The 19790-nt window shown below is 32.9% G+C and overlaps 1 protein-coding gene across 4 annotated transcripts in view; it reads right to left on the bottom strand.

Moving 5' to 3' along the window:
* Window positions 1–19790, bottom strand: part of LOC118197628 (triple functional domain protein-like) — a 430606-nt gene that overhangs the window by 227693 nt on the left and 183123 nt on the right. The window contains exon 1 of one of the 4 annotated variants that reach the window (XM_085809359.1): window positions 18904–19062. The exons of the other annotated variants lie outside the window; for them this stretch is intronic. Coding sequence (XP_085665485.1) covers window positions 18904–18964 — 61 coding nt within the window. The 5' untranslated portion in view covers window positions 18965–19062. Of the gene's footprint in view, window positions 1–18903; window positions 19063–19790 lie in introns of those variants that run through there. 4 annotated transcript variants of the gene reach the window in all.

The following is a 19790-nucleotide window of genomic DNA, read 5'->3' as shown; positions in this document are numbered from 1 at the left end:
AGAAAGAAATAATTCAAAGAAAAAGATGGGAATTAATTTGATTTTGCTTATCTCCGCTCTAGACTCTTAATATTAATAATTTTTAATTAAATTAAATGAATTTGGCGTCTTAGAATTTCTTAAATAACATTTGTAGCCCAAATCTCATTTTTAAAATATTAAATTAGCTTCTTAAAATTATCGAAATTAATAAATGTGATAATTCATTCATTTTGTGTTTACTTTGGTTCGGTTGGAAATGAGATCCAACGGTGACGACTTGATCAAAAGTCTTGCCGAGCCTTGTTACCCAATTAAGCTTTCTTTGAAATGGAAGATACATCTGCCCTCGGAAACTAAAATCTTACAGAAAAAAATTCCCAATAGATTTATGCGAAGCAGCTGTGTCGCTTTTCATCCTTAGAAGAACCTCAGTTAAGATGCCAGTGGCTGAAGGGAAAAATCGTTAAACTGCAGAAAGATTCATTTAAATTTCTAGCTCTCAGCCAAACTAGCTAGATGTATGGGATCTCTTGAGGTTTTCTTACAGGTAACAAAAATATAACCGCCGTTTTCTCCAAATTAGCTCTAGTCAAGTAGACACGGATGAGTAATAGTAATTTAAATAATCTTATCTGAGAGCATTCCTTAATAAGAGATAAAGACGCAATTATGTCAGTACCACTTATGCATAGTGCAACACGAGATATGCCATGTTCGGGAACAAATAGCATTTTACAGACTCAACATTTGTTTCATATGAAATCTAGTTAACGATTTAAGAATCGTTTAAATGAAGTTGGTAAAATCTTCCCTTATTGGTATAACTGCACTAACCTAGTACAGCATAATTTATTAGGTAGATTATTACGGAGATAATTTATCTTTATATAGCTGTTTTCATATCGTTGGAGTTTCTGTTCTGCCAAAATGAATGGATTACGGAAATGTAGATTTCCTTCCTGCAGTATTGAATTAAATATCTTTGCTTCTGAGAATTAAGGTTATATGGGAAAATTACGGTTAACGAATTCAAAGTCTCAAAAAGATTAGAACTTCTGGCAAAGCGAGTTAAGTGTAGAGTCATTAGGCTATTTTGAAGCAGGAGTATATTAAAAATGAGCAATGACCTCGCCGGGACTCGAAGCTAGAGTTCTCGAACACGCGCCGTGTGTACAACAGTTACAGCACGAAGGCAAGCTGTAAGGAAGAAGAAGTGGCTGAGTGGTTAAGGCGATGAACCTAGCATACTCCCAAAGGGCGACTGGGGATTAGAAGATCCAATAGACAAATCATGCTGGTGATGAATTATCTTCCACCACCTTTTAGTTCGGGCGCCATTGTAGAGTCAGTAAGTTATTTTGAAACAGGAGTACATGAAAAATGAGCAATGACCTCGTCGGGACTCGAACCTGGACATCTCGAATATGCGCTGTGCTACCATTAGACCACGAAGGCATGCTGGAACGAAGGAGAAAATACCTTACACGAGTAATTCATTACATTTACATATAATCTATCAAAATTATACAGATGTGTATATTAATGCAATATACATGTAATTTAGAAAAATTATTCAGTTGTTAATAATGTAGTAATGAAGGATTTATAAGAGAGTTATTCCATATTGGACAATTTTGAGGTAAAGGTATATTCATTAAAGTGAAACAGGAACAAAAGCGAATGTTAAATAATCCGATTTTTATTAACGTTATACATGATTATAGTGACTTAAATCTCTTAACATCCGCAGGAGAATTATCTTACATGAAGAAATGTATTTGATAAGATATTAATACAAAAACTAAGGAATTGCTTAATTTGTACACTGAATGTGTTAGTCAGATTTGCGAAGAAGGACACTAATAGCCGCTCAGCTACAGGTAAATTACCAAAAAAATGTGTTCATTATTTCGTTCCTTAGACACCTGAAGTTGTGAATCTTGTAGAATCTTGTGTTAATTTTGTGCTGAGAACAAGTAGAAAAGTTGCCGAGTATGAAAGGTGTAAAGAATAGCTATATTTAAGAGCATCAAATAATGTCGTTATTCTTTAAAAGTATCACATGTCATCCTGTGTATTAGTAGAATATCTCCTATTTTGGTGCTGCTAGAAAGTAGAAAGTGCACCTATTAAAATGGATCATTTGGGCTATAACTTCTCTTAACGCTTTTCGGAAATGGTGCTGTGTTTCACGTTCACTTAACCTTCAGCCATTGTAACTAATGTCCTCCATACCTCTGGTTCTAACTATTATATTGTTAAGTAAAATGCATCTTTCACTACAACGCATTTTACGTCCAGATGATGTTGCTTATAATAATTTCTTGTTAAGAAAGAATGTACCTGTTCGCTTCTTATTTAAAAAAAATGTAACGTATCCATTTATCTTGTCTTTTCATTTCGGTCTATTCTGATAAACACGGTACTGGTATCTCAGGTCAAAATTCGTAAATTTAGGATTCAGTCACTTGTAGCACACAAGGTACGTTATTTTGCGTTTTAAAACACGTATTTATTTCCATTTCATATAAAGTAGAATTGTTGTATCTATCTCAATGTACATAATGTATGTACAAGATTCTGTCACATTAAATATCAAGTTTTTAATTTTCTTTCTAAAATCTTCACTTAAGATCAGGAATTTGACAACTGAAAATATTAAAGAATTCAAAAACAGATTTCTTAAGGACCGTGTCTGTCTGTTAACTAGTCAAATTACGTGGATTTAATTCCTTTCGCTACATTTTTTAAGGCTGCATTAATTAACTATTTTGCTCAAAAATTAAGAGGTAAATTATACTGGAAATATGAATCGGCATCCGAAAGAATAGTAATTAATTTTTTATTCTGAACTAAGAATTCAAAATTTGAAATTTTAAAAAGTAGCAGGAATAATTAGAGAAAGATAAACGTAATTAATATTAACTAGTGAAATTTACATTAATTAGTAATTTTTTAATTAATTACATACATTAAATGTAATTTATATTAGCATTTAAATCTTTAGGTAAAAGGATTATACATTTAATTTTATTATGGTATAGTATAATATCTCCTAACAAGTTTTTTTTTTTTATTTTTTAAACAAGCTTCATTCTTTTTAATGATTGACATTTGCTAAAAAGCTGATTTTGAAAATCTATTACTTTACGACATAGTAAGCCTTAGCTATTAAGCCTCACATGAAATATGAAAAAATACCATTACAGACATCAAAAGAAAGGACTTCAGGTGTCAAAACGTTATGATAAAAATTTTTAAAAATATTTCAATTTATATTTCCATGCAGCTACAACTACCACCGGCGCCATAAGATGAAAATCTCTTACACTAACCGCATTGTGAAACAATGCAGTTAACTTTTACGAAACATATAAGCATGTGTCATTTATATGGGACAAAGCATTCAGTTTCAATTGTGGTTTAACAACATACACAACATAGTCGAAATAACGCCGGTGTTCACTTTAGAAGATGCAATTGCATTTGTGTAATGCATTTATTTCGATCCTTTTTAGAAGCAAGGGAAAAAAGGAAAGAGAATAAAGTTTGTAACACCTGAATAACTTCTTGATACTGATACTATCTTTCGTGGCAAAAGTTTTCGTAACATGTGTACCTTTAATGCGTAGCTGCCCAGATGTAAAGTGGTTAGGGAAACGGGCTGCGATACCGAAGGGCCCAGGTTCGAATCACGGAGAAGGCATGAATGTAAATTGTCTGTATCCTGATAGGAGGTAACGATGGTCGCCTATTAGATGCCTCCATAATAAAATGACCACCACTTTTAGCCTTAGTTTTGGCGAAAGCTTAGAAATGGCTAGTACCCGCCATTAAAAAATAAATAAATAAAATAAAAGCCTTTCATGCGTTAAGTCCTGAAAACTGAAGCCGAAACCTTTCTGCTTTACTTTCCGCTAAACTCTTTCTGCTACGGACAGCAGCACTTTTCCATCCAGCTTACTGAAACAGTAAGTATCTACAATATTTTCTGCTTAAAGATGAAATTTGAAACTGCAGTTTTGACAAAGACTAAGCGCCTTATCTACGAAATCTTTATCCGCATTTCCCTCTTCTCTTTGAGGTGGAGTTGACCCTCCAAGACTAACGATAATGAAGACAACCGTTACTTGCAAGAGTTAAATTTTAGCGGGATGCCATTTTAAGATTCTAGATTCTGGCTGGATTTTGAAGACTGAAATGTTCTGTTTCCTGACAGGCTAAAAATTTCTATTGTCTGATATTATGTACCTTGGCTACAGAACTGTTTTATTATTCTGCCTTTTGTACAGTACTGTTTGGAATAAAAAAAAATTAATGATACTAATAAAATTCTGTGGTATCATAACAGATTGCAATCATCTATGTATTTATTTTTTAAATTTTTATAATACATAAAATATCTAAAAATACTTAAAATTATGAGGTAGTATTTTCTCCCTCCTTTCTGCACGCCTTCATGGTATAATTGTAACACACTTGGCGCGTATTTGAACTCGGTCCAGGTTCGAGTCCCGGCGAGGTGCACATTTTTCACGTCTCCGGCTTCAAAACAAACAGAAAAAAAAAAAAAAAAAACTAATGACTCTAGAGTAACGCCCGAACCAAAAAAGGTGATGGAAGATAACTAGTCCCTACCAGGATTTGGCGATTGGGCCCCCTTCTTCTCCAGTCTCACTTTAAAAGGGGGAATGGGGGAATATATGAGATATTTTCTCCCTCCTTTCAGCATGCCTTCGTGGTGTAACGGTAGCACACTCGGCACGTATTTGAGAAAGTCCAGGTCCGAGTCCCTGCGAGGGCACTGCACATTTTTCACGTCTCCTGCTTCGAAAAACCTAATGACTCTAGGAAATGTGCTAAATTTAAAATGAGCTTCGCGTTATTAACGACTGAACATTTGAAAGCTCTCAAATATCATTTTGCTTCAATAAATCTTCGCTGAAAAATCACGGTACGATGTTTCTTAAATAAATAATGAATGAGTTAATTCGTTAACTTTAATTAAAACTATATATCTGATTTCTGTTGAATACTACTTCTGTGACTGAATGGCAAAAGTATAAATATTTATATACAACAAACGATATGCTATTAATAAATAAATGCTTCTCAATAAAGATGCCTTCAGTCAAAGTGAAGAAAAATATATCAAAATTTGTTTATCATTCTCCTGTTATATTTTAAGTACATTTGTTTCATATAATAAAAAATAAAAGTACATTAATTTTACTTGTGCCTAATTTTAATGATGGGGAAATGCGAAAGAAAATTCATCTTGCTTACAGTAAATTAAATGCTCTGAGCTACTTAAAACTCTTGCATTTATTATATTACCATTACAGATATTACAGATATGGGACTTAAAATACATTGAAAACAGATTATTTTACTACATATAACAACGGAGACAGATTCTTTGCTTGCATGAAACAAAACAATACAATCGGCTTACGTGTGAAGCAAAGAAATATAAGTTACATAAGGAAATTTAAATTTTGCATTGCCTTATTCATGCTTTCATTCAGCGACGTATGGACTTTTATAACATCTATCGCACGACCTTTTACTAAATTACTCAAATTCGCATGACAAACTGTTAAGTATTAAAGAAGTAATAATTAGTAACAGCTTATTGTGTATTAATTGAACAATAGAAAATATTAACTTGGGTGCGTTAATAATTCAACTAATTACGCAAGTGCTATATTTCATGAATGATTTAAGATATACACATTTTTATATTCTTCATGATTTGTTACAAAATAAAAGAATAATGTCGATAAAAGAGAACAGTTGTAAATATTTACGTTAGTATTTAACATATTCAAAAGAAACGTTTCTGTACTTTCAATCAAATTTTTAATTTTTAAGAATCATATAATGTGCAAATTTTGTTAAGGACATATTAATTCTTCGTAATTATTATTACTTACTGAGCTCAGCTAAATAATTATTAATAGACATTAAAGCAGTATATGGAGATCAGATAATAACTGTAAGCCAGTGTCAACGGTGGAGAAATTCTGAGTCAGAAACTATAGCCTAGAGGAGAAGCTTCATCCTGGAAGATGTGTAGAGCTGGAAAAGGACGTTTTGCAAACCTTGGGAAAACAAAATGCCATTACGACTGATGAAGAACTAGCAGAAAATGAAGGCGAGTATATTTTAAACTAAAAAAGAACTTTGTCTTAATTTCGAAAAATAAATGAGGTATGTTAAAACCGCATTATTTATGTTATGACCTAGTAGCTATAACTATTCAAGATTATCCTTGCTTGAAGGTTTTATTCATTGAAATATCACCTGCGCAAGAAAGCTAATACAGCTTATATTAGTTTGTATGACCTATAAGAACAAGCCTATGTATTTTACAGTGGCAAGGAATAAAAAACTCCATCTGTCATTGGCATGAGTTTTAAGCAGCGACAGTACGACTTTACCCAGCTCTTCCCCAGTTTTGAAGGACAGCACCCCGGGGAACGGGTCAAAGTGTCGCCACTCCTCGCCACCCTATCAAACCACTCTTTTAACTTTTATAGGTGTAAAAACACCCTCCACATCCAAGTAATTTAACAAAGAATATGCACGAAATAGGTTTCAAATAAGAGATGCGGGGGGGGGAGGAAATAAAATGAATGAAATGCAACAATACAACTACAAATTAAATATACAGAATAAAAATAATCAAAGGAATACAATTCACCAGAGAGGAAAATTTTGCAAAATAGATGAAGGGAGAAATAATGCGAATTTTGTTTTTTAATTTTAAGAACTTTGTGCTAAAGTTAAGAGGAAAAGTACGTGAAGGAATACGATAAATATTATGTTGCTATGTGACAGAATATTGTTTTTGGCAATACATGTTGCATTTGTTTACAGAAAATTTTCACCTATATTCTTTTCGCGTTTTTTTATTAAAATAATAATATTTAGTCTTGCACATATTTCAATATACATATTGAAATGCGTAAACTGACATCCGCATTGTTATAAAACTACCATCTGGCAAAACAGGGCGTTTCACTGTAGGTGGAAAAAGGCTGTTTCGTAAAATCAGTATACCACAGAAACAAGTTCGTAAACCTTGCATAAAATCAATGTTCTACCATATGAACAACAGCACGTTAACGATATTACCAAGGTTTGTAGCACTCAGCGGTTTAAAAAAGCTAAGGTTGGCAAATGAGAGAAGATCCGCTATGGGAAATGTTCCGTAAGTGTGAATAGACAACGTCTTAGGATGTCAAAACAGTGAAATGATAGAAGTCGGCTGATAAAGTTGTGGTAGAAGATATAGACCGAGTGCTGGAAGAAGATAAGATGCCAATTAAGCAGCTAATAGCAGTACACAGGTTCTCCTTCAAACACTTATTTCTAAATCCATATTCAGTCTCTTAGAAAAACTTTGAATTCTAGGAGACGATTTCGAAGCGAAAAACACGGGGACTCCTAAAAATTCACATTTTCCAAATAAGGAAAATGTCTGATTTAAATATTGCATTTATGAATCAGATTGGTTTATTTTATAAACAACTACCTGCCTGAGCTTCATCTCTTTGTGAACAACAGAATCCCGGGGCATGAAATCTAAGGGTTTTATAGCCCTCTCTTCCTACCACCAACCTCTTGATTTTATAATCTATAGATTTAAAGTGCCCCAGTTCCGCGAAGATATTCTAGCTGAATACATCCGCGCGTTTTATAGAATTCGGACTCTAGTTCATAGGAAGGCAATTAGCTTCTATTGACAATTTACCATCAACTGCGTTTATTATAACTATGGAAATAACACATTATAATTATTATAGTAAAGGTAAAAGGTCACTTGTAATTGTGATATTATGACCTCAAGAAGAAATTGAATAAATGGTTTGAAACGACAGCCTTCAGATAAATGTTGATTGTCTAAGTAAGCTTAATTTTTTTTTCTTCAAAGAAGAACTTCATGTTTATGAAGATATTTACAAATATATTTAGAAACCGAAGGGAACTTCTTTTTACTTTTATTAAAGAAATTCGGTTCGGTTTAATAGATTTTCAAACAAAAGCTCTGGAAAATATTTTAAATTATTAAATTTATTAAAAAAACTGAAAGCAAAATATTTTTAATAAAGCTTCTTGGAGAAAAACCTAAATAGGTTCGCACAATGCATTCAGAAAAGATTGTTATAATGTAAAGTTTCTCATTTATCTGATGGATGGGATTTTGCAAACAAGTATCGCAATATTGAAAAAAACATACATTTAGAAAAACATGAAAAGCAACGTTATAACTCATTTTACTTAGCACTTTTTAGACCCTGAAACTGAACGGATCGATACTCCGTTATGCAGCAATTATTCTGATTCTTCATTTTCCTTTTACCTTGTCTTTTAAAATTTTGTTTTCTTACTGACATTCTGAACCATTGTCTCCGCTTTCCTCTCCGAATGTGCAATAAATTATTTGAAGATATTTATATGTGTTAATATCTGAATTAAACCTTGAAACTTTCATCATTAAAATAAATAACTGCATTCATCAGTCTAGCTTTAAGTAAATTTACTCACCAGCATATTTAGGATTCAACAAATGTATTTTCAGGAGTTCATAAAACGTCCACGAGTTCAAAGAAACTTTCACTCGAATGGCTGGAATAAAGCTTCCTTTGAATTCAGAAAAAAAAAAAAAAAAAAAAGAAAAAAAGCGCACAGGTAAATTCGGCAAGTTAGAAATTTGAACCACTGCTGCGGTCTCAGGTGCATCTTGCAGCATGTGTTAGGTTAGGTTAATTTTATTAAGACAAAACAACTCAAATACTATCTACCTTGGGAAGCGATGTCTTCGTGGAAAAATTGTTAACGGACTGGAAGCTAGCTGGTATCCACATTGCACATGAGGAAAACCACGAAAACTCTCATGCAGCTAGCAGGTTCCACTAGGGATTCGAATCTCGATCGAACTACCAGTGCTCAGCGACTTTACTGCTTAGCTCCTAACCTGTGTTAGAGTATATTAGATTGTTTGCAAGTAGAAAAGTTTTAAGGAAGTTTGTATTTAATTCAGATCCAAATGTCTGGTACTTTTGTATTGTGTGATTTTGATTTAATCCCCACAATAGTAAAGCAGAATATGTGTTTGTTTTAATAGTATAGAAATTCTAGTGTTGATAATTCATCTACGTTATATCTCAGTTAGATTGCAAGTTTAGTTGAATCCAAGGCAGTTATTACAATGTAGGGTCTTCTAAGAGAAGACTACTGCTAGCCATACGAAATATCTCAAGTGCAACGGGGTTTTTTATTTCTGAAGAAGATGGATAAGGATAGATAAAGTTTATTTTTACACGTAAGCTAGCGTTAATACTTGTAGTTGAATAATTTGGGACATCCGCAAGCGATCCAAGAAATCGCAATGTTAATTCACCTTATTTTTAGAGGACCTTAGGCTTTTCGGTCTCGATACATGTTTTGTTAAAGAGTGTGAGGCATGTTGGCTTTCTGACAAATTTCTTATGTTAGAATTGCAATAGTATTAGAGACTTTTTGCTGTTACGTGGGATACAGGTGAAATCAACGCAGACGAAAACATCCGAAAAAACAACTCAAGGCGAAAAACGTCGTCATATAAAACAACGTGGGAGAAAAGAAAGCAAGGAGAAAACATCGCAACCATTAAATATCGTGGTAGAAAATAAAGCGTTTACAAAACTTCGCTTTTTTAAAACATCGTTGTACAAAATATCGTGGTAAAAAGTAAACCACCTATAAATCATCGCAGACGTGCATTTTCTGACTGAAAATAAATTAAATGATTTTTTTCGTTATGATTTGTGAGTACAAGAACAGGTAAGTAATATTTTACCTCTATATTTCATATTTTCGCATTAATTTCTAAATTTTTGCTGAAAAAGTAAGAAGGAAGCATAAGCATTAGAAATCTTGAAATCAATAAAGAAGTTAATAGAATTTTAAACTTATATATATCTTCCTCTTTCTAATCTTTTTAACACTATGTTTTTCATGAAAATCTAAGAATACCTCTTTATAAAAGGGGTTAATTAAATAATGACATTAATAGCTAACAACATAAATTTAAAATTCTATTAACTGTTGTACGTAGCAGTAAGTTTTACTAATTTCCAGATTTTAGTGCTTAAGTTTTCAACCTTGTTTTTTAAATAAACATTTATTTGTTAGTGAAAAGACATGAAATATGAGGTAAAATATTACTCATCCCTTCTTCTCAAAATCATTATAAGAAAATTCAGTTAAAAATTTTCCAGTGTGATATTATGACTATGTAATGATTTGTAGGTACTTTAATTTTTACTACGATATTTTGCCCGACGATGTTTCAAAACTCCGAAGTTTTTGTATCGCTTTATTTTCTACCGCGATGTTTTAGACATAAGATGCCTTTTCCTTGTTCCTTTTTTTTCTGTCAAGACGTTTCGCACGAAGATAATTTCCCCTTGATTTGTTTTCTCCACTGACAGGCACAAATGAAAGGATATTGAACCGCCACCTTTTCAACTAGTTGCGAGCTTTATCTTTAGATCCGAATACCCCGAAGTTTGGTATTGGGAGCTTTTTAAATGGCGTTGTTTATCTTAGAATTATCGTAGAAATACCGATTATGCCGGTATTGTAGAAATACTTATTCATTATGTTTATACGGTTTTGAAACTAAATCTGGAAATGAGTTATTGCACTTTGGAAACAGGAATTTGATAATGAGTGGTGAGTTTTCTTCGTTTGATGTGCCTTTGAATCTTGTGTATTTTTCCCCATCACAGTAAATTTTGCTATTATTATTACACTCATTTTTCACTTTACAGAGTTGATATCATGATGCTAAGTACTATATTATATAAGCTCCTAAGGCAGAGTTTTCCAAAGTGTGCGTCTCGGCGCGCTGGGAGCTGTAAAGTAAGGCCAGGATCGTCACGAGGCGCTCCCCTTAGTTTACAAAAGGACAAGACTTGCGCTGAACGCCTGGCAATATTTTTCATTAATATTTTTGATTAGTTCTTATTCTATTTCTTAAAATAATAGTTCCTTAAGTTTTTCTCAATACTTATATTTCAGTTGTTCATATAATTCCATTAAAATTATATTTTTAGCACTTTTATTTCTCCTTTTAATCTACAGTAGTTCTTGTTTCCAGTCTCATATTTTAAAACGCCATTTTATTCTATCACTAAGTTCTTTCAATTTGCAAATAATTCTAGGTTATTGCGTCAGATTTGTAGTCGATTCTTCTCTTATATTTTTTGCACTTATTACTGTCACAGCATTGTTATATTTGTGTTCTCAGCATTGGAATTAGTTGACGTTTCTTTTTTCCGTTCGCGACCGTCAGTATCAAATTCACCGAACGTGAAGCTAAATCATACAGTCTTATACGTTTGGGGGTAAAAAGTCGAGATCTCCACGAAATATTGCATAAATCGACAAGTCCGACTAATATTTCAAAAATTGAAAAGACTTTTATTAAACGAGCAAACCGATAGTAACGATAACTCAAGCTTGAATGACAGGGTATCGACAACTGGCGGAGGGAAAATATCATAACTACAAGGAAAGTTACTTTGATTCTGATTTTACTTCAGTAGACGTAAACAACGATGAAAAACAATGATAACAGATAGGTTCTGTTTAATAAAAACTTTGCACTCCAAAGTATGTTCCCAAGTAAGCTAAAGCGACATCTTGAAATCATTCATCCCAGCTTGATCAACAAATCTCGCAATTATTTTAGTAGGAAGTTCCAAGACTTACAAAAGCAAAGCAATTTTTCACTAAACAAGTGTTGGTTCTGAGTAACGCACAGCTAGAGTCTGTGAAAAGCAAAATGCAAAAAACTGTATACTATTGCAGAACTTCTTTTTCAAGAGAAAAGATGCGGGGAAACTCATTTCTTCGGTACCTCTGTCCAACAGTCTATTAGCCGAAGAATTCAATGTATAGCTCAGGATCTCAATGTTCAGCTGACAGAGAAAATGAAATCAAATGTATTCGGTCTGCAATTATATGAGGTTACTGACAGTAACAATGACGCAAATCTATATGTTATGTACGTTTCCTGGGTGGTAATATTATCGTTGAAAATCTTCTGTTCCGTAATAGCATCATCAGAAGCACAAAGCGTCGACTTGTTTGAATTGCTTGACAAATTTATAACGGAAAATGACTTAGTTTTGAAATAGTGCATTGGTTATGTACTGGTGGCACTCGATCAACGACCGGCCACTATGAAGAACTGTAGGCACTTATCTGCAGTAAAACAGCGCATGCTGTGTGGACTCATTGCATTGTCTAATGGGAAGCTCTTGTATCGAAGTCGCTTAGTTCTCAGTTGAATTTGGCATTAGAATGTGTAAAGATGTAGTAAACTAAATAAAAACTAGAATGCTGAAAACATGATTTTTAAAAAACACTGTGCTAGGACATGGAAGTTGAACACACGGATATACTACTGCACTTCACGATGGATTTCGTGTGGCAATGTCCTGTCTCGTGCGTTTGAGCTACATCAAGAAATTCACACTTTGCTGCAACAGGAAGGTCATGCGATCGCTAAGTATTTTCCCGAACCAGACATTTTGCTAAAACTAGCATAGCGTGTGACATATTTGAGAAAATAAATATCATGAATCTGTCTCTACAGGGCAATGTATGCGCATCTTGAACCTTGTAGAAAACATTTCAGAGTTTAGGGAAAAGGTGCAGTTGTGGATAAGCAAATTGAATGCTGATGGTGCTCGAGATTGTTTTTCTATACTGTACTAATACACAGATTCTAATAAAGTCGTTGTTCTATGGGAATTGCTGTCCCTTTTCATGGAACACATTTCAAAGCTCACTGACTGGTTCGCAAAATACTTTGCTGAAGATAATGTAGAGAAATTTATGTTGATCCAAGATCCTTTTCATTCTCAAGCACTCTAGCACTTTACTTTGTAAGGATCTTAAGTTTTACTAACGTTTATTTTATTTTAAAACTTTACATCTCTTATTTTCCACTTCCGGCCAGAATAAACGCGTTAAATTGTTTATGCAAATTGTACTTGCTAACATTTAAGTATTTAAGTTGCGGCTTTATGTCAAGAAAAGAGTTGGATGGGAAGAGAGTGAGCCTTCTTGCCACTATACTTCACGCGAGCTTGCAATCAGTTGCTGTCCGCCTTCAAGGCCAGAGGCTTTAGTCCTCTTAAAACCTAAAGACGTATTGTAGTTTTACGCAGGTTTCGCACTGCATACGTAATAATTTAAAAGGCTAGTCTCGGTGTTAGTCATGTGTAAAGTTTTCAAAGTTAACTCTTATTTTCAGTTAGTTAGTAGTTCGCATATTTTTGCGTTCAGACCACACTTGGTTGGTCTTTGTATCCCGAAGTGCGGGAGCGCCTGTAATATCGTGGAAAATAAAGGGTAATTAAAACCTTCTCATCTTGTCGTCTCTCCTACACCCCATAGGCCATAGTTTGTAGTCAAACTCACTGTCTAGTCAGGACACGTCATGTTCGCCGAGCAGATTAGGAGAAATTCAAGTCCTGATAACTTCACAAGACGAAGAGAGTTTAATTGAACTTTCTTGCGACAACATTTTGGAAACAAAATTTGGTTGCTCAGATTTAATGGAGTTTTGGATCTCAATCAAAATTGAGTATCCGACTTTTAAGTTCTAAAGCTGTAAGGATCCTCATTCCCTTTGTGACATTCTATCCATGAGAAGATGGGTATTCAGCTGCCACTGTAATAAGGACAAATTATATTTCGAAAAGCAGTGTGGAGGAAGAAATGAGAATAGCTGTTTCAAGCTTTAATTCCGCAATTTGAAAAACTGTGTGAAGATCAACAAGCTGACCTCCTACTGACTTCTAAATTTGCTACTGAAGGTTTCTTTTGTTTGCATTTAATTTGTATGTTTATCAATTAAAACTATACTTTTTTTTACTAAAATGTTGTTTTCATTTCTGTGCCTGATTAACATTATAGTTGAAATATTGCAACCGGGCCGTAGTGAAAAAATAACAAAACTGTAAGTGCGCCGCTTATTGAAAAACTTTGGGAACCCCTGCATCATAATTTTGAAGAAGGAAGAGCTGTTTAGATAATGTCTGTGGGTGTTACAATTCAGTAGTGTAGGACAGGAAAGAAGTCATTATTTTAATTATTTTGCACTTCGTTTGTTTGGTTAGTAAAAATACGGTAATTAGAAAAAATTACCGTATGTTTCCGCGCATAAGCCGAGGATTTTTAGAACGTTTCCTAAAGCTAAATTATGGTGGTCGGCTTATATATGGATCAGCTTATCATGCAGAAAACGTAGGTACTTCTACGTTAGCCGGACAGAATCTCCAATTATAGAACTTTTTTATTTTATATTTCTTAACTTTACGAAAAAAGTAATTTTAAATAGGATGAGTTATTCGTTTTGTGAAAAGGAATTGTTTTATTTTCGAAATTGTTTACATTGCTAGTTTGTTGTATCGTGGTTAAAACGAAAAATCCGATGTTGTCGAAACTTGCGCCCGGCTAATGAAAAACAACCACATGCTACCTTTTTGGATTTTGGCATCTCTGCTAATTCAAGACTTTTTAATTTCTTCCCATCCTCTCGAAATTGTTTTTTAGTTAGGAGAAATGCCTTGCAGCTATAATATTAGAATTTTCAGAAAACGTGATCATCTGTAGTTTGAAATTTGCCGCAAAAGAATTTCTCTTTCCGCTCATCCTTAAGATAGAAAAAAAGGGAAGTGGCACAGAAAATAAGACTGGCACAGATACCACAGATCGTATGTAAGACAACTAATGAATGAGGAAAATGTGCTAGCTTCAGATTAGTTTTACCAGAGTTAAAATTATCACCTTTGGAGTTTGGCGTTTTACTTTACTTTACCTTACAGCGATTTGGTTGACTACTATTCCACCATTTTTACCTCTGTTAGGCAATATTTTTGTCCTTATCGCGACATGCTTGAACGTTGTAGGGTTGTTTTTTTATTACTATTATTTCAGCTTACATACGAGTTTTGAATTTTGCATAAACGTTTGAAAAAAAAAACGCACTCTCGGCGTATACACGAATCTGCTTATATTAGGAAATATATGCTACCTCTGAAAAAGTAATATGTCTGCCGTAGGTGCTTGCTGTGATGTGCAATCGTTAGCAGACATTTGAAAATGTAATGATCAGGATCCCCTCTTTCGCCGCATATGTAGTTGTCATTTAGAAGAGAGATTCCTTTTGTAAAAATATATCGGGAACGGACCGTGCCCAACCAAGTATTGATTTAGGAAGAAATTAGTATCCCCATTGTATTTTACTTGTAGAAAAAATTACTGGATTCGCCTTAAGGAACATTATCCTAATTAATTTGCTTTATTTGTTCTCTACATTTTTCATCTGATTCTAAGATATGATATTGTCCATTTTATGTCTAGTGTCAAAAGAATGATATTCTGGGCGGCTTTGTTTTGCGAGTTGGTCTACGTTTCACCGGAGACGCCTGCGGTAGCTTTCGCCTAAGCAGTTATACTAGATAAAAGCAAGTAACTCATAAAACTGATATAGAATAGAAGCAAAAGTGATATTTTAAATACAAAACTACTGGAAAAAGAAATATCAATAAAGCACAACTTCACTTTCCATAACAAGGAAGACAGTAGACTCAGAACTGCTGACCGTGAGATGAGAGTTGTAATATTGTTGAGAGTAATTGCGATACTGATGCTTTACGCTGAGTCGTCAGCAAATGTGTGAAGGTAGGTGCAGATGCGTAAAGTGCAGAACAGTGAGGAAAGAGATCATCTAATTAATAACTATCGTTGTTTAAATCCATGAGATTTTTTTCATATACAACGTTTTCGAATGCTACCGTACTATCGGAGAACAAGGCTCTGCATCTGCTATTGGTCATGAGGAAGGCTCGAAATTCAACTCATGATTTTCGTCTGTGATGCAGGTATTTTCATACAGTCAAAATATTCTTCCAAACTGTTTAATGTTTAAATCAGTTCTGGAATACTATCTTTCTCAATCAAATTCATAATTCTGTATTCACAATACAAAATAGAAATAAAATGGCCCTTTTCCCTTTTTCATAAATGCAAAATGGAGTATGGCGAGCTTTTGTAAAGCTTTTGTTATATCTGTCATTAAGAGGCAAAATCAGAGAAATCATATATGTTTATTCTATCAAAAAGTATTAAATCTTGACATTCATATAGGGGTTCGATGATTTTCTGAATTTACCCCATATATACGGGCTAATTTTCCTAAGTAATTTCTCTAGCAACTAATTCCTTACTTTAGGCAAAGAACACTAGCTGCTTTTCCGTAATTCAAACAAAAATCCAAAAATCCATGAAAAAAATCCAATCTCGTATCACGTGCATGCAATCTTTAAATTTTTAAAAATACTTTCTCCTTTATTTATTTTTAACAAGGAAAGTAAGATTTGGGGATCCTCTGGATTTTTGATAAAAATGCCGAGAAAAGGATTTAAATTGCTTTTCCCAACACATGTCAAATATATTTTAAATGCAAAATAAACAAATCCACAGCTATTTTTTAAAAATTTTTAAACTGTCGAATCATCTCTACTACATCTTATTCAGGGAAATAGTTGTTTCTGAAATCCACTGGCACACTCATCAAAGAAAATGAGCATTTTTGATTTAAATAGTATAAAAGAAATAATTTTCAATAACACCACTGAAATGAAATTCCATGTCGAATTGTTTCATATCAAAACAGTTTTGCGAGCTGATTAGCTGAGTTGTTATTAGGAGTAAGTAACAGCTCACAGCATGAGACATATTTTAGAAATTACTTTTCACATCATAATAAAATGCTGTGACAATAAAAAAAAAAGACTAGTCTTCAAAACGAAATATAATTATACATTTCCTTGCATTAAATTGAAAGTTTTCTAATTAAAACTGCGACAGTTATGTTAACGAGGATTTACTAAACCAGGCAAACTCTTTCTCTAAAATAATGAAGCCCCTTTCTTCCCAAGAAGAGCAACGAAATTAAGCGCATTTGGAAGCTCTACTTTATTCTTTTCCGAGGCATACGTACTGTTTTAAAAGTTATTTCATGTTTTTGAAGCATTTTAATGAATGTATTCATAGCACAAATTAATTTAAACAGTTTTAGTCATAGAAAGTATATATATATGATGATTCGAATATTGACTAGGAGATTTCATTTAACTTACTATTCATAAAAATTTATTTTATAAAATAAATATATGTGTGAATATTTAAGAAAAATGACTTAACCGCTTTAGAGTCATTTTTCTCTGAGTTTGTCAGTTTGTTGGTAAGGAAATCACAATTCCGAAAAGAAAATACAGGTCAGGTTTTTTTTTTCTTTTTTTTACAAATAGTTAGCCATATATCACTTGTAAATAATGAGCAAGTAGAAGGTAAACAGTTGAATAACGTTACTCGCTATCCAATAAAATGTTTATTTATCTGCTTCGATATATATACATATATATAAAAAGTGGAACTTCTTTGCTGTTCCTCCAGTTACTATGTTTAAATATACTTCTAATATTTTAAAACATATTGACTTGCTGGGTTTTTTTCTCTCAATTTTTTTAGTGATGTAATATTTGAGATAAATATTTCACTTAGCTGAAAGATGGTCTGGAAATGCGAGAAGAAAAATAAGAAGAAAATAAAAGTTACGCTTTACTAATGTGTATGTTTTTAAGATGCATTTTTCCAACGCCAGATGTTGAAAATATTGACTTATACTGTTTTTGAAATTATTTTTTTGACAATAAACATAGCTTGAATAAAATACCTCCTTAAAAACCAATTCCTGAAATAATGTTTCGCTGATTCTTCTTAGCATTTCATTTTTCACGTCTGGAATCACATAAAAGTGTCTGCACAATGTTTTGAGATAATATCTGGATTCTTTTGAACGATATAAAAAAATCCCATATTTATATGACGGAACAGGAAATAAACTATATTGTAGGCATTTCTGCAAGTATTTATTTCAGACTTATAAAAACGAAAACGTGGTGTAAACTTATATAAAATGGAGAGAAGAGTCATGTGTGTCATACATTTAAGCGTACCTTTTGTTAATATACCACAGATAATTGAGTTACAGTCAAGCATAAATAATGAATTCATTGTACACATCAGTATAAAGTCTACTAAATTACGTATATAATTTTATTTAGAATATACAGAAAATTAGGCAATGCAATTATCGCTCATATTATATAAATGTAATACACACTTATATTTCAGCGATTTAAAGTAAAAGTACAATAATATAGTATGACTATAAAATTCAGTCAAATAAGCAGAAGATTTTCACAATCATTAAAACGCTGTAGTAGTCAGAGCTGTGTCAATAAGTTTCAATTTAAGTACTGCATCTCATGAATACTTTTTATCACTTTAACATTATTATTATTTAATTTTATGTATTTATCACGTTTTACCAATGCAATCGTCCCACTCGCTCAACGTATAACACAACTGCATTAGTACTTGTGCAAGAATATTTCGCTCAACATGATAGTAACATTTAGTAGAATAAAATGTAAATTATTAAAGTAAAAAAGTAAATAATGTAAAATTTTTATCGTTAACCTCGTTGTCATTTTATCACTGACGTAAGTATTCTGCTATGCCTTACATTTTTAATCATACTAAATGTTCCATGTCATTTACACTTTCTGTGTTTGAAAAAGTATGGACGAATTTTTATCCTTATTAAAAAATAACGCAGCTTCATTTAAAGCAAAATTTCTCTCTTCCTAGATTGTTACTTTAACAGTTTTGAAGTGGGTTTAAATTTCGGTAAATTAATTCAAAGACTTTGTGAATTTTTTTAGCATCATAATAATATTGATGCCATTCAAATTACATAATTCAAAGTAAGGTAAAATTTACCGTTTCCAAGATTGTAATCCTTATGGGTGAAACAACATCTAACCAGCGCACCAACTCCCATATTCGACCAAATCAGAAATCTAAAACTTGTACGCAAACAACCAATCCCCGCTGAGAGAAGTCCGCAGGAAACAGCTGAAAGCACAAGACCTACATTTGCCTCGCGCATTTTACCTCATCAGTCTCAGCCTCATCTCTCAACACTGCAAGGGTTATCAAAAGCCAGAATCATGCAATTTACGCGATGTCCATGGGTACAACTGGGCGATGAATGACAGCCCTAAAGCAATCCAGCTTATCGTAAAGGAATGAATGTTTGATAGAAAGATGCGAATATATACGCAAGATGAATCTTGTTCGGTGTAACGCTTCATAAGCTTCAATGGGCAGAGTGCATATAACAACCCATACGAAGTTGTTTACTCAACGAATTTTGCCAGAATTCTGAGAATTTTTCCGGAACAGCTGAGAAAATTCACTGCATTTTACTTCGGGAAATATACATACATGCATATACTTTAAATCCTTAAAAAAATAAACAGCTTTCAAAAAGTGTACTTAAAAAGAAACTCTCAAAATTCTAAGCAAGAAAGATAAATATAAGATTTCAATTCAATGAAGTTAAGTAATCTAATGGATAAGCCAACTACATAAACATAAAACTAAATTACCAAATGAATGTAAAAAATAAATAAATAAATAAATAAGAAGTTTTGATTTCTTCTGATGTACAGAGAAGTTCATGATTGTAAAACACATATCTGCCACAGAAAACATAAACAGATATAAATATAATCCGAAAGATGTAACAACAACATAATCCGAAAGATGTAACAACAACATAATCCGAAAGAATTCAAACGTTCCTAGAAAAAGATTTTAGAAAA

Source organism: Stegodyphus dumicola, chromosome X2 (genome assembly GCF_044657685.1).
Source record: "Stegodyphus dumicola isolate Sdum_Otavi_A_Nest chromosome X2, ASM4465768v1".
In the NCBI taxonomy this organism is placed as follows: Eukaryota; Metazoa; Arthropoda; class Arachnida; order Araneae; family Eresidae; genus Stegodyphus; species Stegodyphus dumicola.
The sequence above is the reverse complement of the archived record's forward strand: the minus strand, read 5'-3'. Positions and strand labels throughout refer to the sequence as shown.